Consider the following 24,214-nt stretch of genomic DNA (forward strand, 5'->3'; position numbering starts at 1 on the left):
TCTCAGATATCCATATTCCAGCCCAGGCCTTCTCTACCTCAGTGGGCCACATGTACAGCTTCTGCTCATCACAGGCCTGGCAGAAGCCACACTGCTGAGGGGGGGGGGGGAAGGGGGGCAGAGAGTGGCGATGTGTGCGGAGTGAGAGTCCTTTGTGGGATTGCCGCAGCTGCTCTCAACTTGTCACTAAAGGAAGTTTACTGTGTTTGTTTACGTGTCCAAAACAGTGACCTTGTTCTTCCTGTAGGAGGGGCCATCAGCCCAAGTGGCTTCCCCGACACCTTCTCCTTGCAGGAGACACACAAGGGTCTCCTCATGGCGTTCACATCTTGGCTACCTACTCAGCCTCCAGGAATGGAGTAAGGAAAAAAACCAGACCACTATGTCTTTAGTTGCCATGGGGCCATGTTGGTCCTGGTTGTTTCTCTCTAGGCTTTTTATTGTCTCCATTTTTTGTTCCTTTGTTCATTTGTTTTCTGAGACAGGGTTTCTCTGTGTAGCCTTAGCTGTCCTGGACTCACTTTGTAGACCAAGCTGGCCACAAACTCCCAGAGATCTGCCTGCCTCTGCTTTCTTGTCTCTAAACAACCAACTTAGTGGATCTGTTGGGCAATGTATTCTAAAATTTTCATTGATTAAAATTTTCTGCTATTTTTTTTTTATGTGGCATTGCTATGTAGATAGCCCAGTTTGGCCTTGAACTTATGATTCTTCTGCCTAAATCTCCTAAGTGCTAGGTTTATAGTTACATGCCCCTAAGCCCTGCCGGCCCAATCTGGCTGTGTCAGCCTGTTTATTGTCTCCAAACAGACAGCAATGACATTCTAGGCTCTTGCCTGATTCTGCTTAGCTGTTTCCAATGACTTTGGCATTTTTAATTTGTCAACTTCCCCAACAACTGGGGGTGGAAGGGAGGGACTCCTGAGGGCTGGCTGACGTCCGCCGTGTAGAGGAGCCTCACCAACAGGCTTCCTGTCTTTTCATTCGCAAACATCTGTGAAGACCTAGTAAGACTCTCTTCCTCACTAGGCACCTGTTTGCAAAGCTTCGAGCCCTCACATAGACGCACCTGTGCAAGAAGCAGAGCAAAGGACTGGCCGGAGGTAAGAGGGGCAATGCTTGCCGACTTCATTCTTTCAGGGAGCTGGAGTCAAGGGCAGCAAACATGGCGGCTGGAATGTTCTGGATGCCGTTCTCTGTTCCCAGCTGTGGACCAGTTCTCCTCTATTTCTCTCAGAGCAGGCCATGACCAGTGATCTCCCACAGGGACCACGAGCTTCAGAAGGCTAAGCAGTAAGCCATACTCATCTTTGCCTGCTCCCCTGCCCCAAACCCCAGCATAGTTTAGCGCTCTGGGCAGTAGGTGCCCGGCTGACACACCCTGACTAGAGTGAAAAATCAGAGGGATGGCCAAGAGATAGGAAAGGCAGCGTGGGTGGGGGCAATGGTGGAGAGGGTGAAGCTGGCAAGAGAGAAAAAGCAGAAATAGTAGCCAGGTGTGGTGGCACACGCTTTTAATCCTAGCATTCGGGAGGCAGAGGCAGTGGTTGCTCTGAGTTCCAGGCCAGCCTAGTCTACAAAATGAGTCCAAGACAGCCAGGGATAAACAGAGAAACCCTGTCTTGGGGGGGTGGGGGGGGGAGTAGAAACAGTTAAGGAGAAGGGGGAAGATTAGAAAGAGTGAGCAGATATTGAGGATGGAGGGGACATAAGAAATGAAAAGAGAAACAAGAAAAAAAAAAAAACAGAAAAGCAAGGAAAACATTTGAGTGGAATACTCAAGAAATTAAAAAAAACAAAACAAAACAAAACACTTCACCAAGGATCATACAGTCATGAAAAATGTAAGCTTTTCAACTCTTGTGCTTATGTGAATTCTTAAACTCTTGTCTTTTGTAATGTTTTAGGATTTGGCTTGCTGTGTTTGTTTGCAAGGTCTCGCTGTGTTGCCTGGGCTGGGCTCAACATCCTGGGCTTGGGCCCAGGCTCCCCAGTAGCTGGGACCATGGCACGTGCCACTGTGCTTGGGTTGACATTTAGGATTTTTGAAATGTCTAAGGGAACTGTGTTTTAGTTAGCCTGAGTTAGGAAACAGGGAAGATAGATTATCAGAGAGTGTTAGAACTGGCCACTTAGCCATGAAGCACTGTGAAGAGTTGCCCTTTTTTTGGTAGACATGTTGTCAGAACAATTAATTCTAAGAAAATTAGTCTTGGCTACAGACCCAGTGGGCTTGGTAGGAACCAGGCATAAGGCAGGACTCTATTTCTCAAGATGGGGTGAGCTATCCAGCTTTAGGCCCCTGCCTCCATACCCTCAGACCTTCCTCTTCCTCCAGCACCACATGGTCCTGAAGTCAGGCTGTGCCCCTCAAAACGTCCTTCAGTTCAAAGACTTATTCCCGGAGAGCGAGCGGTCTTTTGAGGTTCCCTGCTGATCCTCAACTATAGAAAGGTTTGATTTCGATAATTCAAAGACTCTACCGAGTGGAATAGTGCTTTCTGAATGTTCTGATCTTGTAGGGTGCGGGGGCGTTGTTGTTGTTTGGTTGTTTGGTTGTTTGGTAAGCAAGGTCTGGAGAAAAACCCAACGAGGGAGACTAGTGCTATTTCTGGCGCTATCTTTGATTCTGTAGGTTGGTACAAAATGGCCGCCCTGCATTACTGATGAAAGAACCCTTGAGGAGTCAGGGACTGAGGCACCACTTTGTCCCTTTCAACCTGGAGCACGCACAGAAGAGGCCCTGCCTCTAAATACAAACTCTGCCCTAACAACACCCAGTTCTAGGCAGAGACTCGAAGTAGCCTTCGGTCTCGCTCTTGACCACAGTGGCGAGGCGGCTCTGGTTAGAAGTGGGTGGCCAGGTCCGGCACTTCAGACACTTAGTAAACACTTGTTGAATTGAATAACTTGGATGGAAATGGGTCTGTTTAGATATTTTTCTTTCAGAGACAGGGGAAGAAGTGGGTACAGAGACCCCACCCACCCCCACCTACCCCACCGTGTGTGGGCTTCTGAGGCAAAGGAGAGTGTGGCAGAGGTTGCAGCCACTGAACCACAAGGGTCGCTTAGAGGGTCACATCTCTAGGAAGTTTATATGAAGTTAGTCGGCAGTCGAAGGGTGTGCGGTGGCGGTGGGCACATCCCACAACTGGGTTAGAGTGGGCTGACTGGGGGCCGTCGGGGAGAAGATGAAAATGCCTGTGGGACCACAGACTGTCACTGTGGTGGAGCTCTGCCAGGACTGTGTCCTCCTTCTCCCATCCCTGGGGGGCCCTGTGAGGGTGGTAGAAACCTCAAGCACCTGTGAAGTTACACAGCATTTATTGTCATTTTGATAACATCCTTTGTGTGGTCCCTGCCTGTCTCTTTTGGTCTAGTGCTCTTTGCTGCGTGCATCCTGCCCCGCAGAGTTCTTTCCCTGCCATGACTCTCTATTATTTCTGACAGGCCCTGTGCTTTTTTTGTGTGTGTCTTGGCTGGTACTTTAATGACCTTTCTGAGTCTTTTTCTCCTTCCCTTCTGTCTTCCATGGAGTCCTCTGTGGCCCTTTTGTTGGTTTGTTTCAGAAAACCTGTCCACTCGTCTTTGTTCACTGTGTCTCTCCTACTCTGCGGCCAATTCCTCTCACGTCCACACCTGGGGTCTAGAGCCAATGCTCCGCGCAGCTTCCTGTCAGACCAAAGCTTGTGCAAAGACCTGATGGCCTGTGGGAAGCCAGGCTGCTTGTTTACAGTGTGGAAGGGACTAGATCTAAGTGGCATCTGGGGAGGGGAAAGAGGAGAAAGAAGAGACAGGGGTACTCCAAGGGGACAAGAATTGTGATGGCCTCACCTCAGAGGAAGACGCCCAAGGAGCTGAGGAGCATAAGCAGCGGGGAAACAGATTTAGAGATGCAGACATGAGCAGAGAAGGCGGGGGGGGGGGGGGGGGAGGGGAGCACTGCAGCCAGTCAGCCCTTACATCCTTTCCCAGGGGTATGAGCACAGGCTGCTACTGTATGAGGTAGAGCGCCTCTGGGGAGGTTGAGGATGTGGGAATCAAAGGCCGAGTCTCGGCAGCAGCGGAAGCCTAAAGCACCCGAGCAGGTTGTGGGTGGAAACCCACAGCCTCCCCCCACTGGAGCCAAATCTCGGGGTGTGTTGTGGTGGTGCCCGGAGCTGACAACAGGGAGCTAGATAGCTCTCTGCACAGACTCCAGAATTGTGGCGTGAGGGAGAGAAAGAGTCTACCATCTAGGGAGGAGCGGGGAGCGTCCTCACTCCTCAGGCATCTTTACCAGAGCACCTGGGATTTAGATCTCCAGGAGGGACAGTCCATCTAGAGACGTCGTCGTTTTTCTGTTAACTTCTGTTCATCAAAGGGCATACACACACCTGCTCCTCAAGGTTTTCCGTCTGGGCTTGGGGGCAGTTGGAAACCTTTCTGTCCCTTAAATGCGCTGTAGCTCCCACCCCAAGCTAACTGTGCCAACTTGTAGCCCCCTCCATGACTATAGTGACCAGTTTTTTATGCCCACCTTCCCCAGAAACCTCTCTTTTGACCACTTCTCTTTCTAGCTCGCTGTTTTAAACAAAACTTATTCTGTCTCTGTCTCTCTCTCTCTCTGTCTCTCTCTGTATCCATCATCTGTCTATCCATCTGAAGCATCTATTATGTGTTAGGTTTTTTAATTTCTCTTTCAGCCAGTGGAGAAGGAAATGGACAGAGCTATTTCTTAGCATCCCCCAGGCCTTATTGTTGGAACAAGTCTTCAGCACCTAGTCTGAGTTAGGTATTTGGGGTTGAGATGGTTCAGTGGATAAGACTGCAAGTGTCATGACCTGAGTTCAATCCCCAGCACCCAGGTAAACGTGGGCGGGGAGAACTGAGTCAGCAAAGTTCTGTGACTTCCTTCCTCCCTCTTGTCTTCTCTCATACAAACAATAATAAATAATTAAAGAAATATGTATTAGAGTCCAGCAGGAAACAGAAACCATCTCAGATGGCTCAAGGGATTGTGTGAAAAGGGAGTTATTACAGAGTCAGGGACAAGAGGGGCACAGACGATAGCAATAACAGTGAGGTGTTGGGGGAAAAAAAAAGGCAAAAATGCTGTTTCTGGAAGCCAGGAAGAGCCTGAACTGTGGATGAGGGTTGACAAGCTGCAGTTGTAATGGGGCAGGGCAGAGGGAGGGCAGGCACACAGCTGTCGGTAGTGAACGTGCCCAGAGCAAGGATACAGAGCAGGCGGCAGGGGGGTGGGGGGCACACAACACACACACACTCTAGCCTCTGGCTGGGACACCACTCCCTTCTCCTTCTGACACTTCCCACTGGCAACCCCAAGTGGCCACTAGAAGGTCACGAAGCCTAAAGGACACAATCAAAAGCAGCCATCTCCTTTGCTGGAGTCGGAGCTTAGACAATGGAGAAGAGTAAACTGCGTGGATGGGGTGACATGGTTCCATCCAGGCCAGTGAGGACACGCTTGTTCACGGACAGCCTTCCCTGTCAGCTTCCCTGTCCCCCTCTCTCCCTTCTTTCCTAACCACAGTTTTGTAGTCCTGGGGATGGGACCCAGAGCATGCTAAGCTGACCCTGTACCGCTGAGCTACATCCTCAGCCTTCAGTGACCCATTTAAGAAACGGGATGAACGTGTTGCATGCAGGAAGACACAGAGCTGAGTTACTTGCCTCTGTTCGTCCTGCTTGGCTTAAGCTAAGCAGGCAATTTATCCAGTCTCTAGGCTTCCAAGGGTGCCTGGCTTGTGGCAGCGGCTTAAGGCAGCCTGGGATTGTCATCTCTGTCCTTGTGGAGTTCAGGCCAGCGGGGAAGGGATTATATGAATCATTTTCTCCTAAGACGGAAGGCGGGATGTGGCCAAGAGAGCATCGACAGGAGCTGACTGAGTTCAGAAAGGGTAGATTGCTGTAGAGTGGCTCGGCTCTTGGCTTGGCAAGGGTGAACCAAGGAGAAAGAAACAATCAGGCTTGGGAGAAAGAGTAATAAATAAGTTCTTCATGAATGTCTTGTCTCACCTGCTCTGGACCAGATAGATCCCTGCTGAGTCTCACCCTAATGGTCACTTCTCTGAGGCCCAATTATAGCCTGGGCTTCTGGGTTGCATCATTTGGGGGAAGAGAGAGAGAGAGAGAGAGAGAGAGAGAGAGAGAGAGAGAGAGAGAGAGAGAGAGAGAGAGAGAGAGAGAGAGCGCACCAGCAGCTCCAGTCATCCTCAAAAACCAATCTCAACTCTCCTAGCTTGTCTGTTAAGATTTATTGTCAGACCCCAAATGCCTGCCTATATCAGCTTTCCAGCACTGCTCTCCCGAGCTCTCTTTTCGTTCTTAGCACTTCTAGCACACCCCCTCACCCCTGCATGCAAGGGACTGCGCATACTCCTCCCCCTACTCCTCCACCTAATTGGCGGTTTAGGACTTGAGCAATGCCTGGGTCTTCTGGAGGAGGTTTGTAAAAATGCAAATGACTAACCCCACACCCCAGATTTGGAGCCCTGGGTCTGGGGTGGCCCATGGATCTGGTTTTTGTTTTGTTTTGTTTACAAATTCTGTTTCTCACGTATTTCCTGGATGTGTTGCAGCAAAGGTTCACTCTTCTGGCCCTTGTGAGGCAGAGGCAGGCACATCTCCGTGAGATGGAGGCTAGTCTTGTCTATGTAGTGAGTTTCAGGCCAGCTACGGCTCGTACTGAGAATTGCTCTTGTTCTATACCACTGTGCCTTCCTCCTCGCACCCCATGCAGAGGCTTCTGCCCTCTTTCCCACCCTTAGCCTCCCTCAGCCGTCAGCCTCAGCCGTGGGCGTCGGTCCTTCTTGTCTTTTTATGGTGTCTCCGTCTCCATAGGCATTGCCACCATCGGTGTGATACTGAGCAGAAAATAAAGATTCTAGGTTTCTTTCTTCTGGGTTTGTTTGTTGGTTTTGTTTTCTCTTGGGCCTCACACCATTATGATTCCAAGTCCTGAGAATTTCATTTTAAGCCAAGCACGGGGGGTGGGGGGTGGGGTGGGGGGGGAGGGCGAGGCAGGAGGATCAGGAGTTCAAGGTCATCCTTTTTTGTTGTTGTTGTTTTGTTTTTTGTTTTTCGAGACAGGGTCCCTCTGTGTTAGCTGTAGCTGTCCTGGACTCGCTTTGTAGACCAGACTGACCTCGAACTCACAGTGATCCGCCTACCTCTGCCTCCTGAGTGCTGGGATTAAAGACATGTGCCACCGCGCCTGGCTAAGGTTATCCTTAACTAATGAAAAAAGACAGACAGACAGACAGACAGCCGGTCCCTTGACTCTCTCACGCCTTCCAGCTGTCTTCGAGATGCCTTGTCTTTGCTTCTCAGTTTCATTCCCTCATCCCACAGCTGGAAGAATCCATTTGCAACCAGAATCACCTTCTCGACCTAAAATTGTCTGCTGGTTCCTGAGTTTCCAAAGTCAAGTCCCAGGGTCTTAGCCTACATCCTGGGACCTTCAGACACTGGCCTGGCTCTGTTGTCTCAGTCCCCATTACTTTGCCATCTTCTCCTTAAATCGTTTTCTGGTTTCATCCACAAAGAAGTCATTCTTGGCCAGGGCACAACATTTTTTTTAAGTCTGAAAAAAAATTTTTTTGACAGGTCTCTACAGAGCCCAGGCTGGCCTCTAACTGACTGTGTACCTGAGGATGACCTTGAACTCCTGATTTCCTGCCTCTCTCTACCTTCTTCCATGCTGTGATTATTGGTATGCACCAACACAGCTAGTATCACTGTACACTCAATGCTCCTGAACCCAGGGCCTCACACATGCTGGGCAGGCACTAACTGAGCCACAATCCCAAACCCCACTTTTAATTTTTTTTGAATTTTTTTTTCACGTCATATTTCTTTTTTTTCTTTTTCTTTTAAAAACATATACATTTATTTTATTACACATGAATAAAACAAACTACACACTGCAGGGAGAACCATTGGACAATCATGAGTTATATAAATGTTACATTCTTAGTGCTTTGGCTATAAAACTAATTATAGTCAGGTGGTGGTAGCACACCTCGGTAATTCCAGCACTCTGGAGGCAGAGGCAGGTGGATCACTGTGAGTTTGAGGCCAGCCTGGTCTACAAAGCATGTCCAGGACAGCCAAGGCTACACAGAAAAACCCTGTCTCAGAAAAAAAAAATCTTTAAATGCCATATTCTGTAGGTCTCTGAGACTTTTGAAGACCTTATTTTTGGAATATTTTTATTAAAACATTGCCACTGTCACTACAGATGCTCAGTGGTAGAGCATTTGCCTAATATATGTGGCTTTGAGTTCCATCTAAGCAAAAATTTTGTCAAAAATGAATATACAGGGCTGGTGAGATGGCTTAACTGGTAGGTGTCTGCAGCCAAGCCACACCACCTGACTAGATCCCTAAGCCCCGCATGGCGGAAGGAGAGAACAATTTGTCCTCTGACCTTCACACAAGTGTAATAAGTGATAAATAAATAGATAAGTAGTGGGGCATGGTGGCCCACCTGCAATCCCAGAGCTCAGGGAGGCAGAGGCAGGCAGATAGCTATGAGTTCTAGACCAGCCTGGTCTACAGAGTGAGTTGGGACAGTCAAGGCTACACAGAGAAACCCTGTCTCGAAAACAAACAAACAAACAAAAGGATAAATAAATAGTTATAAATAAATATGTAAATAAAGTAAAACTTTAAAAATGAACAACAAACTCCTCCGCCCCCCCCCACTTCAGTAAGTGATATGTTTTGTTTTCAGTTTGATACTTTTCTTTCTTCCTTCCTTTCTTTTTTTCTTCTTTAATTTATTTATTTTATTTGCATTGGTGTTTCGCCTACATGTATGTTTGTGCAAGGGTGTTGGATCCTCTGGCACTGGAGTTACAGACAGTTGTGAGCTGCCATGTGGGTGCAGAGAATTGAACTCGGGGCCTCTGGAAGAACAGCCAGTGCTTTTAACTGCTGAGCCATCTCTCCAGCCCCCTCCCTTTTTTGTTTTTTCAAGTCCGGGTTTCTCTGTGTAGCCCTGGCTGTCCTATGGGCAGCAGAGGAAGACCAGTCAGAGTCTTCAGTGCTGCAGCTACTGAAGTCTTGCCATGCACCGGGCAGCTCCCTACCCACGTTCTGGGGCTGTCCTAGTTAAACTCGGTAGGTCACAAAACAACAAAAGCAAGGAAGACATGAAAGTGGGAGAGGGGCTAGCTGGGAAGGGGAGGGTAGTTCGCAGCAGCGGGAGAACGATGAAAAGGTGGGAGGTGAGTAATCAGAACGTATTACACACATGTGCAAAATTGTCTAAGAATAACGTTTTTAAGAAAAAAAGAGAAGCTTTCCCGACAAGTGAGGTGGCACACATCTGGAATCCCAGCACTCGGGAGACAGAGCACTGTGAGTTCGAGGCCAGCCTGGTCTACAGAGTGAGTTCCAGGACAGCCAAGGCTACCCAAAGAAAGAAAAGAAAAAAAAGAAGCCAGATGGTGGTGGGTGCACGATTTTAATCCCAGCACTCTGACTGGTCTTCCTCTGCTGCCCATAGTTCCTCAGGGAGAGGCGGGGCCGCGCCTCATGAGGCCCCGCCCATCCATGGCTGGGCCCAGTCTTGCGCAGATTCCGTGGGTTAAGATGGGTGGAGGCTGTGCAGTGGTGGCGCACGCCTTTAATCCCAGCATTCAGGAGGCAGAGGCAGGCGGAGTGCTGTGAGTTCAAGGCTAGCCTGGTCTACAAAGTGAGTCCAGGACAGCCAAGGCTACACAGAGAAACCTTGTCTCAACAAGAAAGAAAGAAAGAAAGAAAGAAAGAAAGAAAGAAAGAAAGAAAGAAAGAAAGAAAGAAAGAAAGAAAGAAAGAAAGAAAGAAAAGAAAGAGAGAGAAAGAAAGAAAAGAAAAGAAAAGAAAAGAAAAGAAAAGAAAAGAAAGACCCAAACCAAACAGCTGAGGGTTCAATGACAGAACTCTTGCCCAGCAGGTGCAAGGGGCTGGGTTGCATCTCTGGCCTCAAGAAATGAAGAACCAAGCCAACTATGCAGCCTGGGTGCAAGCTTCATCTGTAAACATAACACATTAAATATTTGAAAAGTACAGTGATTAGGACTAGGTGAGTGGCTCAGTAGTAGAACACATATCTGGTGTATGGGACTCTGTGGGCCCACTACTGAAGGAAAACAAAGCAAAAACATTTACAATATTAGTAAGGGTGATATGGTTTATAGTTGAAACAAAGCTATGTGGAAATGGCTTATTTTTGAAATTTCTGAGCCTACTTGTCCAAAACTTCAAATAATTAGCAAAGCAACAAGATCCGTGTATAATAGTGTCTCTTAAAACTAGACTCTGTGTGTGTGTGTGTGTGTGTGTGTGTGTGTGTGTGTGTGTGAGTTAGCCTATTTTGGGGTGTGCATGTGTGGGGTATCCATGTCAGCTTGTTCCAAGGATCCCCTGTCTCTGCCTCCCAAGTGCTGGGATCACAGGTGCCTGCCTATCTTTTAAGTAAGGTCTGAGGTCCAAACTCACAGACCTCACAATTGCTTGGTAAACACCCTATTCAGTGACCATCTCTCCAGTTCAAAATTAGGCATTCCATAAGCAAAGAGAGCAGTACTTCCCCCACCCTTTTGTTTGTTTGTTTTGTTGTTGTTGTTATTTTGTTTTTCAAACAGGGTTTCTCTGTGTAGCCTGACTGTCCTGGAACTCAATTTATAGACCAGGCTGGCCTTGAGCACAGAGATCCACTTGACTTTGCCTCCTGAGTGCTGGAATTACCGAGGAGTGCTACCACCACCTGGCTATAATTAATTTTATTAAAAGACTAGTGGGGTGGGGCTGGAGAAATGGCTCAGAGATTAAGAGCACTACCTGCTCTTCCAAAGGTCCTGAGTTCAATTCCCAGCAGCCACATGGTGGCTCACAACCATCTACAATGAGATCTGGTGCCCTCTTCTGGGCTGTAGGTGTACATGCACACAGAATAGAATACTGTATAGATAATAAATAAATAAATAAATATTTAAAAAAAAAAAAGAGTAGTGGGTCCATTTCCCCCACTATTGTATAACCCAGATTAGTCTTAAGCTTGCTATATAACTGAGGCTGGTCTTGAACTCTTTCTTTTCTTTCTTTCTTTTTTCTTTTTCTTTTTCTTTCTTTCTTTCTTTCTTTCTTTCTTTTTTTTTTTTTAAGACAAGATTTCTCACCGTATCCTTGACTGTTCTGGAACTCTCTTTGTAGACCAGGCTGGCCTTGAACTCACAGAGATTCACCTGCCTCTGCCTCCTGAATGCTGGGATTAAAGGCGTGCACCACCATGCCGGGCCATACAGGTGGTTGTGAGCCACCATGTGGGTGCTGGGTATTGAACTCAGGACCCCTGGAAGAGCAGCCAATGCTGAACTCTCTTTTTTATTAAAAATTTTTTTACATGTATGGGTGTTTGCCTGTATGTACGCATGTGTACCACGTGGGTGCCTGGCACCTGCTGAGGTGAAAAGAGGGTATTGGATCGCTGGTGCTGGAGTTACGCACAGAACCATATGGGTGCTAGGAATTGAACCTGGGTCCTCCATAGGAGCAACGAGTGATCTCAGCTGCTGAGCTAACTCTCCAGCCCCTTTAATAGGGTCTCTCAATATAGTCCTTGCTGGCTTTGGACTCATGGACTCTCACCTCAGCCTAAGACCACACACATGTGTGCCTCTGTGCCAGCATAGGAAGCTATAGCTGCTCATGTAGGTGCCTGAAACGGTAGTTTGTATTTGACACCCATGAATACACTGCTTTCTTTCTTTCTTTCTTTCTTTTTTTTTTTTTTTTTTTTTTTTTGGTTTTTCGAGACAGGGTCTCTCTGTGTAGCCTTGGCCATCCTGGACTCACTTTGTAGACCAAGCTGGCCTCGAACTCACAGCGATCCGCCTACCTCTGCCTCCCGAGTGCTGGGATTAAAGGCATGCGCCACCACGCCCGGCTATACACTCCTTTCTGTGTGTATGTCACATGCTGCTATTACTTGGGATGATAAAACTGCTATTCTGCTACCAACATCACAGTCTTAATTTGGCCCAGAATTTTGTGACAGATTACTGCAGGGTGCCCTCTTTAGTGTGTTAATAAGGCTCTCTGGGTTGGTTATAAAGGTCCTGAGGGAGAGAGACACAGCTCTTGTGTGCCCCAGGCCCAAGGAATACCTGAAGACTAATGGTTTCTATCTTACTCTGCCTCTGCCATTTTTGCAGACTCAGATCCCCAGCGACTCCAGCCCGTCCTACCTCAGCAAGGCCACCATGTGCCGAGGAGTCACGTTTAGGCAGTTGCTCCTGGTGCTGCAGCTGTGTAGGTTCTCTGACTTGGGGAGCGGTGGCAGACGGCACGGGAGGTGGGGGAAATGGGGAAACGCAAAGGGTGGGGCACAGAGGGAGACAGCAGTAACAGCTGACGCATGGACTTCTTTCCGAAGCAGCACAATTCGTAGCTGTCACTCGAGGGAAGACCGTGGTAGTGGGCAGAGAAGACACTTCAGTGAAACTCCCCTGTGAGGGTTCCCAGCGAAAGAGCACGACCTTCAACTGGCAGCTCCCTGACCAGACGAAGATTCTGGGAAATCAGAATCCTACCTTTCTGTTTAAAGGTACGATTCCCTGTCCCCCAACCCAGGGAGGAAAACAAATGTGAGTTGAGTGAGCTTGCTGTTGAAAGCCTGTCTTAGACGCCCACAGTCCCACGTTGGCTAGAGGCCCTCTCTTCTGGGATTTCCTTTTCCCAACTGTGGTGGCACATGGCTTCTAGAATCCTAATTTTTTAAAAAAATTCTTTCAGTATTTATGACTTGAAAGGACATTGCAAAATTATCATACAAAGTATATGATTTCAAGAGTGTTTTACTACAGAGCACAAAGATGATACCATACTTGGTTTACTCCCATTACAAGCAACAGCTATGACGTAGAGTGCTTGCCTAGAACCTGTAAGCCCTAGGTTTGATTCCCCAGAAAAAAAAAAAATCAAACAAACAAAAAACTAAAACAAAGCCAAGTGGTGAGGGTACAGGCCTTTAATCCCAGCACTCAGAAGGCAGAGACAGGAAGTTCTTTGTAAATTTGAGACCAGCCTGGTCTATAGAGTGAGTTCCAGGACAGCTAGAGCTATGTAAAGAAACCTCGTCTTGAAAACAAACAAATAAATAAAACAACCCTCCCCACCCCAGAAAAAAACAAACAAACCCTACAATATTGCATGTCCTAGGATCTTAGCAGTAGGAGGCTATGGCAAGAAGGTTAAAAAGTCCTGAGGTCATACACCAAGACTGTCTCAAAAATAAATTAAAATAAATTTATTCAATCTTAAAAGTGAACACATTCTAAGATGCCGCCGTAGATAGATTCGGCTGAAGTATACACAATGTCTCTAAATGGCTGAAGTTTGGGGAACACAGCTCTAGTCCAGCCTTCGTGGAGAAGCAGCTGAGGCCCAGCCCCAAGCTTTCACGCCTACTGGGAGGCTGGAGTGCTGCCCCCCCCACGTCTCCTCTAGAAAGCTGTGCTCTAGGCAATCCGACCCAGCTTGCTATCTAGACAGATATTTTAAAGGTGATTCTATATCCATCCCTATGTGTAAAATGCGTATGCTTGACCTGGTGAGATGGTTCAGCAGGTTAAAGGTTCCCCACTGCCACGTGTGACCACCTGACTTTTATTCCATGCCCCATGTGCTCCACAACTTGTCCTCGGACTCCTATGTGTGTTCTGTGGCATGTGTGAGGGAGCACTCCCTCTAAATAAACTAGTAAATGTAGTAAAATTTTAAAAATGCGTACAGTTATGTGAGACAGGTATGTATTCCCAGTTCATTTCTTTTCAGTAACTGCTTAATTCCTTATTCTATTATACTATCATTTACTTGTTGGGCATTTAGGCTCCTTTTAGTCTTTTTATAGCAAAATGATCTCCAGAGGATAATTCTGTGTCATTGAACATATTTTGCAAATACTTCAAAAAATTTTTTAAATTATCTTATTTTATGTGTATGAATCTTTTGCCTGAGGAGGATGGAAGAGAATGCTAATCCATTGGGACTGGAGCTCAGATGGTCATGAGCTACCACGTGGATGTTGGAGGCTGAACCTGGGTCTTCAGATACAGAACTCAGTGCTCCTTACTGAGCCATCTCTCTAGCCCCAAATATTCTCTTATTCTCTTATTCTCTCTCTCTCTCTCTCTCTCTCTCTCTCTCTCTCTCTCTCTCTCTCTGTGTGTGTGTGTGTGTGTGTGTGTGTGTGTGTGTGTGTGTGTCTAGCATTTGTTTAGAGACAGGATCTTACTCAGTTATCCAGGCTGGTCTTGAACTCCCTATATTTCTCCTGCCTGAGCTTTGTACACTGGGGTCACTGCTACAGGTCAGAAGACCTGGCCTTCAAAAAGTCTCACGGGGTATGGTGAGGCCTTTAACTCTAGCATGTGGGAGACTGGGGCCAATCTGAAGCCAATGTGATCTACACAGGAAGTTACAGGACACCTGGGACTACACAGAGAGACTCTTTCTGAAACAAAACAAAACAAAACAAAAAACCAAAAGTACATCTCCCACACAGATCTTATCTCATTCCTGCAGACTTAACACACCATGTCTCATTAGATGCCATTCAAATTTGACATAGGAAAAAGAAAAAAGAAAAAAAGAAAAGAAAACAAAAAACAAAAAACAAATTTGACATGAGTGTTAACTTGTTCATTGAGTTCATTCTGAGACAAATGGTCCGTTTAGCTATGAACCCATGAAGCTAGACAAGTTGTGCATCTAAATAGACTGACAGACAGGCACACGATAGAATTTCCACTCCTGAGGAAGAACTCAACAAGGAAGGGGTGCTGGGTGCCAGGGAAGTCCAGGCTTTGCCAACATAAGTTCCATTACAACTTTTCTTCGTCTTATAATGTATTTATTTTTATTTTGTGCTCATTGGTAGTTTGACTGCATATGTGTCTTTGTGACAGTGTTGGATCCTCTGAACAGGAGTTAACAGTCAGTTGTGAGGTGTCATGTGGGTGCTGGGAAATGAACCTGGAAGAACAGGTTCAATCTTTCTCTGGAAGCACAGTCAGTGTTCTTTGCTCTTCACCACTGAGCCATCTCTCCAGCCCCCCCACCCTCCCCACCCTCCCCACCCTCCCACCCCCGACCCCATCACCCCCCACCCCCCACCCCCCCCACTGCTTAGCCTCTGGGCATGACTGTGAGGACTTATCTTGGTCAAGTTCTGGTGGAGGACCTGCCCACTGTGGCAACAAACAGGAAAAACAAGCATTAGTTCATGACTCTCTGCCTCCTGCTTGTGGATACGATGTGACCAACTGCTTCAACCTCCCAGTGCTTTGATGTTTGAGCCACGAGAGGCTGTTAGGCTGTACCTGTGAGCTGCGAAACTCTCTCTCTCTTACATTGTTTTTGTCAAAGTGTTTTATCATAGTAATAGGAAAAGAAATTAAGACTGAGAGTGAGCCAGGCGGTGGTGGCGCACACTTTTAATCCCAGCATTCGGGAGGCAGAGGCAGGGGGAGCACTGTGAGATTGAGGACAGCCTGGTCTACAAAGCGAGTCCAGGACAGCTAAGGCTACACAGAGAGACCCTGTCTTGAGAAACTGAAGAAAAAGAGGGGGTGGGGCACTCTGCGGATAGGAATAATGTCTTATAATATTTTTGAGCTGGTGGGATATTGTTCCAGCCATGTAAATAGAGATGGTGGTCCTCACCAGTCTGGAGTCCCTAATAGACCAGAGAGTTTTGGGCACTGTTCTCGGCAGGGATGCCGGGGTGGGGGTGGGAGGGTGTGGGGGGCCCTCACCTTCCTTTGTATGGCTTCTATTTACAGCTCCAGGCAAGCGGTTTAGCAATTTTGATTCCCACAAAGCTGATTGGGATAGAGGGTCATTTCCTCTCGTCATCAATAAACTTAAGATGGAAGACTCTGACACTTACATCTGTGAGGTGGAGAACAAGAAGCAGGAGGTGGAGCTGTGGGTATTCAGAGGTGAGTGATGTAGATGCCCCAGGATGTAGATGCCTCCCTGCGCTCTTCCACTCTCACACCAAAACCAGAACCCAAACTGATGACATTTCACAGACTGCAGATGGGCCACACTGTTCCTCTTGATTAATGGGAGAGGGACAAGGACTGAGGTGAGGTCGGGGGAGAAAAACGAAAACAAAACTGAAGGAAGGCAGGAGACCAAGAGGAAGGGAGAGGAAAAGGGGGAAACCCTGCCTTGTGCTAGAAGTGGATGCCTGGGGGTTACGAGGGAGGCACTGTTGAGGTGGATGATAAAGAGACACTCTTGGTCTCCTTTCTTCTTCCTTCGTCCTTGGGGATGGTATGAGTGACACAGGTGCTCTGCTTCCTCCACAGTGAGCATCAAGCCGGGTACCAGCCTGCTGGAGGGGCAGAGCCTGACCATGACCTTGGATACCAGCCCTAAGGTTGCTAACTCCTTGATAGAGTGCAAAAGCCCAGGGAATAGAATTGTCAAGAATGCCAAAGTTCTCTCCGTGCCCAATCTAAGGACTCAGGACAGTGGCTCCTGGCCCTGCACTGTGAGCCTGAACCAGAAAGAGAATACGTTCAGCATAAAAATCTTGGTGCTGGGTAAGAGGCTCCACTCCCTGCGGCTTCCTTCCCTATCGGGAATTCTCGGGTCTCACGCTGCTCTTATGTTGGTTCCTGGACCAGTTGGAGGGGTAATAGGGATGGGGCCAGTCCCTTCTCCAGCTGAGGGCCCCTCCCCCATAGGGAGCCCATTACAGCAACCCAGGGAGTGTATAAGAGGGAAGAGTGGGAAAGTAGGAGGTGAGAGACTCCAGAGTCCACAATAGGGAGGTGGCAAAGACACCTATTGTCCCTTGTCACCAATCTCAATTCCTACTAGTGAACAAATCCATCTACTCAGGGATACTAACACCAGCAAACCAGTAATATTGGCATCTGCATTGCATCTCTACATCCTGAGCTAGGTACCATGGGAAGACTGAGAACCCTGAACACAGATCCTGTGTATAGTATTGACTTACACCCCAACTCTGCCACAACCATGCTCTCTTTTTATAAAATTATTTTTAATAATATTTGAGGGGGATCATGGTGTAATTACATCATTTCCCTTTCCTTTTTCCTCTCTTCAAACCCTCCCAACTCTCTTTCAAAAACATGGCATCTTACTTGTTTTACACAACACACACACACACACACACCCAACTTGCTCAGTCTTCTGTATAATGTTGCTTGTATGTACACGTTTTCAGAGCTGATCTTTTATTATTGGATAACCAATTGGTATACCAATGGTATACTATTTTTCCTGCTCCCAGCATTCCTCTGCCACCTTTCTTTTTTTTTTTTTAATTTACTTTTTAAAATATTTAATTTAATTTTAATTTATGTCCATTCATGTGGGAGTGTCAGATCTTGGAGTTACAGACAGTTGTGAGCTGCCATGTGGGTGCTGGGAATTGAACCCCGGGTCCTTTGGAAGAACAGGCAGTGCTCTTAACCACTGAGCCATCTCCCCAGCCCTTTTGTCTTATTTTTGTTGTCTAAGATTGAGGCCTCATGAGTTCCCCTCCTTCCACGTTAGCTTGTCTATTGGTGCTATCCTGTTTTAGGCCATGTGTAGGCCGCCATGTTGGTGACGAGATTTTGTGGGTGTAGTGTCTGACATTCCTAGGAGACACAATCTCACAGCAAACTCCCCATTCCTCTGGGCCTTACAATCTTCCCATGCGTCTTCTGAAATGACTCTTGAGCCTTGGGGTGCAGGAGTTTGTGTCGTAGATGTATCGGGTGGGAAGGGGCCCCACACCTTTGCTCTTAGTCTGTTACAAAGACAAGTTTCCTTGATGAAGGGTGAGAATTACACCTCTCTGTGGGGTTAAGGACAAATATTCAGAGTGTTGCTGGGACTACGCTGGTTTAGTGAAGTGATGGCTGTAGGCTGTGGTGGTTTGAATAAAAATGGCCCTCATAGGATAACACTTTTGAATGGTTAGTTACCAAGGAAGTGGCACTACTTGAAAAGGATTAGGAGGATTAGGGGGTGTGGCCTTTTGAACTAAGTGTGTCACCAGGAGTAGGCAGTGAGGTTTCAAAAGCCCACACCGGGTAAGATGGTCCTTGCGTTCCTGTGCCACATGCTTGCCCCACCATAGGCTCCCTCCTCATCTTCTTCCTCCTCACCCAGAGTTATTTCTGCTTCCTTCTAACCTCCAGGTTTCAAGAAGGCATCTACCACAGCCTACAATAGTGAGGGGGAGTTAGCGGAGCTCTCCTTCCCACTCAGCAGGGAAGTGGAAGACCTGACGGGAGAGCTGACCTGGAAGGCAGAGAAGGCCTCCTCCGTGCACCGCTGGGCCACCTTCTCCCTAGAGAACAAGAAAGTAGTACTGAAAGCAGCTACTGACCACCTCAAGCTCCAGCTGCTGGACACGCTCCCGCTCAGGCTCAAGATTCCTCAAGTCTCTCTTCAGAGCGCCGGTTCTGGAAACCTGACCCTGACTCTGGACGAAGGAACACTGCATCACGAAGTGAACCTGGTGGTGATGAAAGGTGAGGGGTGAGCTGAGACAGGGCGAGCGTGGGGGCGGGAGGAGTATGTGTGGAGGGAACAGGGGAGTGGACCAGGGCTCTCCATGGCTAGTCAGGTCCCAAAAGGCAATGCTTTGAAGCTGGTAGTCTGGCTAAATAATGAAGGACTTTCCAGATTTTGAGCCAGTTTTATTTTGTTATTTTTCCTGAGGACAGAAACTAGGGCTTCATGCATGCTATGTATAAACTTTTTTTTTTTCCTTTCGAGATAGGGTTTCTCTGGGTAGCCCTGGCTGTCCTGAAACTCACTGTGTAGACCAGGCTGGCCGTGAACTCACAGAGATCTGCCTGCCTCTGCTTCCCCAGTGCTGGGATAAAAGGTGTGTGCCACTACCGCCCAGCTCCTGCATACAAACTTTATTATCACTGAGCCCACAGTTGTGGGCTGGCTTTGAGTTGAGGCTGGAACCCACACATCCTCCCCTGATGTCCATGATCTACCCTGGGGCTGGCTCCTCTGAGGCCTGGACTAACACACAGGATCCAGTTCTCCCTCTGCCTGACCCTGTGACCCTGGCTAAGTCCATTCGACATCATGGGCCTGCTTGCTTATTTTTTTTTTCTTTTCTAAAGATTTAATTATTATTTATTTTATATAATCTATTTTTATTTTATGTCTGTATGTGGGTGTCAGAAGCCCCGGAGTTGGAGTTGCGGATAGTTGTGAGCTGCCGTGAGGGTGCTGGGAATTGAATCTACATCCTCTGGAAAACCAGCCAGTGCTCTTAATTACCGAGCCATCTGTCCGGCCTCTTAAGAAGTGTATGTGGGGGCTGGAAAGATGGCTCAGTGGTTAAGAGCACTGCCTGCTCTTCCAAAGGACCTGGGTTCAATTCCCAGCACCCACATGGCAGCTCACAACTGTCTCTAACGCCAAGATCTGACACTTTCACACAAAAAATGCACATAGATTAAAACTAAAATATATATAAGAAGTGTATGTGTGGGCTGGAGATATGGCTCAAGAGGTTAAAGGAACTGTCTGCTCTTCCAGAGGTCCTGAGTTCAATTCCTAGCAACCACATGGTGGCTCACAACCATCTATGATGAGATCTGGTGTCCTCTTCTGGTGGGCAGGCACACATGCCGGCAGAGCACTGTATACATAATAAATAAATCAATCTTTTTTTAAAAACACAAATGTATACCACACATGTATATGACAGAGAAGGCCAGAAGAGAACATCAGATCCCATGGAGCTTGCAGGTGGTGAGCTGCCACGTGGGTCCTCTGGAAGAACAGCATTCTTGACCTCTTGACCTCTGAGCCATCTCTCCAGCCCCATCTTCTTTTTATTTTTTTATTTTTATTTTTTTAATTTTTATTTATTTATTACACATACAGTGTTCTACTTGCATATAACGCCTGCAGGCCAGAAGAGGGCACCAGATCTCATTACAGATGGTTATGAGCCACCATGTGGTTGCTGGGAATTGAACTCAGGACCTTTGGAAGAGCAGCCAGTGCTCTTAACCTCTGAGCCACCTCTCCAGCCCCCATCTTCTTTTTATTACGGAACAGAATCTTAGCACAGAGCAGTGGTTGTAATATCAACCTGAGATTTTTGACTCCTTAACGCTTCACCGCATCGATTCCAAAAACAACAATGACTAATCCGTAACACTTAGCACAGGCCAGGGCCACAACTGAACACTTCGGGCACTCCTCCATTTCATTATTGTCAGTGGTGCAGTTTGTCCAAGGCCACGCTGTGGGTGTCTTTGCAAATCGCCATGGCTGGCTGAGTTGGGCAAGAAGGAAATCTGGTTTAACACAACTTTTGATTCAAAGCTAAGGATAGCTCACTCCCAGGCTGTTCCCCACAGACAACTACAAGAGAACATGACCCGAGAGGCTAACGGGCCGCTCACACACAGGCTCATATTCCCCATCCACTGAGTCGCCTTACTTACAGCTTGAAAGTGCTGGGAACCCCGAGCCACTGCCCCAGGTCCCGCCTCTCCTTCCTCTGCAGTGGCTCAGCATGACGACACTTTGACCTGTGAGGTGACAGGACCCACTACCCCCAAGATGACACTGAGCCTGCAGCGGGAGAATCAGCCTGCCAGGGTCTCTGAGCAGAAGAAAGTGGTCCAAGTGCCGGCTCCTGAGGCAGGGGTGTGGCAGTGTCTGCTGACTGACGGGGGAGAGGTCAAGATAGACTCCAAGCTCCAGGGTAAGGGTCCAGTTTCTCAGGTCTGACGCTAAGCCTTGGCCTCTGCCGCTGTGGAACCTTCCCAGGGATTTAGCTACGATGACAGAGTCCCAGCTCCCTAGCTCATCTCACCTGGAGCCATTTTCTACAGTGGCCTGAAGAGAGAAAAGTGAGGTGGGTAGGTCCTGGGCTCTCGGTTCCCACTTGAATCCTCCAGACACTCCCACTTCCATACTGCCTAGGCATGAGGCCTTTCTGGCTAAGAGCTACATGCTCTCTCTAACCCTAAACAAACACATAGACCCTGGCATCTGGCCCCTGCTCTAGCTTTCTAGAGAACTCTGTATGGGGAAAAAAAAAATCCCTTCCTTGTTCTGTGCCTCCGGGGCCTGGTGGCCTTTGAAAGTCCTGTGCACTCAGCTCTTCCCTCTGACCTGGGACCACAGGTCAGACTGTCCCTATATGAATAGCTGTTTCTTGTCAGTGTTTGGGGTGGAACCCAGGGCCTCCCTGCAGCAGAGCTACAGCCCCAGCCAAATACCCCGTCCTCCCTCTCTCTCTCTCTCTCTCTCTCTCTCTCTCTCTCTCTCTCTCTCTCTCTCTCTCTCTCAGTTTCTTCCACAGGGTTGTTGAACCAGAATCATCCTAAGTTCCTGGCTGTTGTGCTCGGGGGCACCTTCAGCTTTCTGGCTTTCATTGGGCTCTGCATTCTCTGCTGTGTCAAATGCCGGCACCAACAGGTGAGTGAGCTTCCACCATCACACCCCCCCCCCCCCCCGTGTGCCTCACCCCTCCCCCACCCCACCCCACCCTGCCCCCTGCTGGGCCCTCAAGCCCAGTACCTTGTACTTGAGGCTGCACACCCTGCGACTGACTTCCGGCTTAGCTTCCTCTGCCCAACCCTGCCGATCCTCACTGCAGACCTTGCCTGTGATTCCCATCTGAAGGGATGAGATTGCTCCCTCAAGAGCTGAGTCAATGACAGGGCAGGTGGCTTAAGCCACCCTAAATGCTTCTTCTCTGCCAGCTTCCCCCTCTCCCCCCTCCAAGGGGCACCTCCCTCCTGGAGGACTGGGGCCCTCACAACTCCTCTCCTTGTCCCTGGGCAGCGCCAGGCAGCACGGATGTCTCAGATCAAGAGGCTCCTCAGTGAGAAGAAGACCTGCCAGTGCTCCCAGTAAGGATCTGGGCTGGAGGTAGGAGGGAGAGAGAGAGAGGAGGGAGAGAGAGAGAGGAGGGAGAGAGAGAGAGAGGAGGGAGAGAGAGAGAGAGGAGGGAGAGAGAGAGAGAGGAGGAAGACAGAGAGAGGAGGGAGAGAGAGAGGAGGGAGGGTGACAGAGAGAAAGGGAAGGAAAGAGGTGGGAGAGACCAAAAAAGAAAAAAAAAAAGGAGTTGAGAAGGACAGAAGGTACAAGGAGGAATGGAGCAAGGAGGTGGAGGAAAGAGGGGGTGAGGGAGAGAGAGTGAGAAATAGAACCGGGAAAGGATCAGCAGAGCTGGAGGTAAAGGGGCAGTGGGCCTGTGGTATGTCTGGACGGACACTGCAGCGATGACCAGAGATACCACTGTGCTGCAAGAGCAAAGTGGGGTCTGGAACCATGCACTCCACTCCGTAGCAACACTGACGGACTGGGAGGTTGGACTTGCTCACTTCTTTTTCTTCTCTCTTCCAGCCGGATGCGGAAGACTCAGAATCTCATCTGAGGCCTCGGCCTCACCTGCAGCCAGCCTACCAGCTGTGGCCTGTCTCCGTTGCCTGAGGCCTGCGGACCTGACGAATGTAGCCAACCCGGCGTCTGTGGCCTCTTGCTCTCCTCTTCCACAACTGGCCACTGTCTCTCTCCCTCTATTCCCAAGCCCACCCGCAGAGCTTGCTCTCTACTTTTCGGACTCTTAAACACACATCAACTATTCTTCCCAGCTTCCTTTTCACCTGAAGCTCGGCCCTCCTCTGACTGTCCCTCTGGGACCACGTCAGCTGTCTGCTTGGATCTATGGGCTGTGAGCAGCACCAGCCCTACCTGGCACAGACGGTGGGGGTGGTACACAGTTTACAAGAGAGGGTTCCGGGACCAAACCGAGCGAGGGCCTTGTGTGCAGATCAAACACCCTTGGGACAGACACAGGCCCAAAGGCTACTGAAGTCAACTTCAGTTTCCCATACACCTGCTTTTTACTTTTGTACTGGCAAAACCAGACTCACATTCTGGCCAGTGAGTGCACCAAAGCGCGCCCAGGCCACACATCTACACACAGCCACACACTTGTCCACAGACCCAAAGAACACATCTTAATGTATAAGCCAGTTTAATGTCTTAAGAAAACAAACAAACAAACCTTACGTGTGTGTGAGCAAGATAGCTCAGCAATAAAAGCTCTTACTGCCAAGCCTGATGACCCAAGTTCAATTCCTGAGAGTGAAAGGAGAGAGCTGACTCTTGAAAGTTGTCCTTCACTTGTGTGCCGTACGTAGCCCTTGTGTACCTAACACACACACACACACACGCACACACACAAACGCACACACACACATTAGAAATCCTGCAAGCTGGTAGTGATGACCAAGATGGCAGAGACGACCAATCACCTCCAGTAAAATAGAATTTAGATTGAATGACTAACTTAAGGTTGCACAGCTAACAAGAGCTCATGTCAGAACCAACCCAGGGCCCCTGATCCCTAGAGCCACCACGTGTAACACAGGTAACAGAGGGATGAATGGCACGCGGAGCTTGGGAGCTAAGTCACGGGGACTCAGTGTGCACCATGGCTGCACAGGAGCACAGCGGCCGCCTGCAGACATGGCCAGCCTCCAAGTTCTGAGAGGACGGAGGGGCACTTCTTGTTTCAAATCCCTCCTTGACCACTGCAGTTTGTGGAGTCCTTTACCAAAGGACTCTAAGAGCAAGGCTGGGAGAAACGTCTAGAGACCTGCCACTGTGTGCAGAGCCTGGGAAGTGAGCTATGCTGGGGACCCTTTAAGGGCACCCTTGTGGAAGGTGACTGTGGCTTCTAGCTTTCCCACACGTCCTAATAGATCAGGGCTCTAAGTGATTTCCCTGCCAGCCTTGATCTGGTTCTCTCAGACTCTCGGCCTCCTCCCCAGCCTCTTTTACTTCCCTGCTTTAGTGCCTCCCTTTTCCCTCCCGTCTTCTTCTTTTCTTTTCAGGCAGCCTATTCCAGAAAAAGACCTTCTCCAGTTGCTACCAGACTCCTCATTGCTTATTTTTTAGTTGTGCCCACTCCCTACTCCTGCCTCCTGAGCTGACAGAAAAATAAAGACTAAATAAAACGCACTCATTGTGTGTGTGTGTGTGTGTGTGTAAGAGAGAAAGAGAGGGAGAGGGAGAGGGAGAGGGAGAGGGAGAGAGAGAGAGAGAGAGAGAGAGAGAGAGAGAGAGAGAGAGAGAGAGAGAGAGCGCGCACGAGAGCACTTCTCTGGGGACCCAGAAATCTTCG

At 48.5% G+C, this 24,214-nt stretch overlaps 1 protein-coding gene across 6 annotated transcripts; it reads left to right on the forward strand.

The window, feature by feature from the left end:
* The first annotated feature begins 991 nt into the window (after positions 1 to 991).
* CD4 (CD4 molecule) lies at positions 992 to 23,092 on the forward strand. 6 transcript variants are annotated; one of them, XM_084765107.1, is made up of 11 exons: positions 992 to 1,103; positions 7,612 to 7,717; positions 12,207 to 12,303; positions 12,428 to 12,598; positions 15,837 to 15,995; positions 16,371 to 16,607; positions 18,225 to 18,560; positions 20,576 to 20,776; positions 21,368 to 21,495; positions 21,865 to 21,932; positions 22,429 to 23,092. In XM_084765107.1, exons 3-11 carry the CDS (start codon positions 12,255 to 12,257, stop codon positions 22,457 to 22,459), a joined length of 1,380 nt encoding a protein of 459 aa, XP_084621233.1. In that variant the 5' UTR covers positions 992 to 1,103; positions 7,612 to 7,717; positions 12,207 to 12,254; the 3' UTR covers positions 22,460 to 23,092. The 6 variants fall into 6 exon arrangements, with proteins under 6 accessions (XP_084621233.1, XP_084621232.1, XP_084621237.1 ...); XM_084765106.1 differs by lacking the exon at positions 7,612 to 7,717 and having other exon boundaries at positions 996 to 1,103; XM_084765111.1 differs by lacking the exon at positions 7,612 to 7,717 and having other exon boundaries at positions 996 to 1,103; positions 21,380 to 21,495.
* The last annotated feature ends 1,122 nt before the right edge of the window (positions 23,093 to 24,214 follow it).

This window comes from Acomys minous, assembly GCF_964271855.1.
Source record: "Acomys minous genome assembly, chromosome: 17".
Taxonomy (NCBI): domain Eukaryota; kingdom Metazoa; phylum Chordata; class Mammalia; order Rodentia; family Muridae; genus Acomys; species Acomys minous.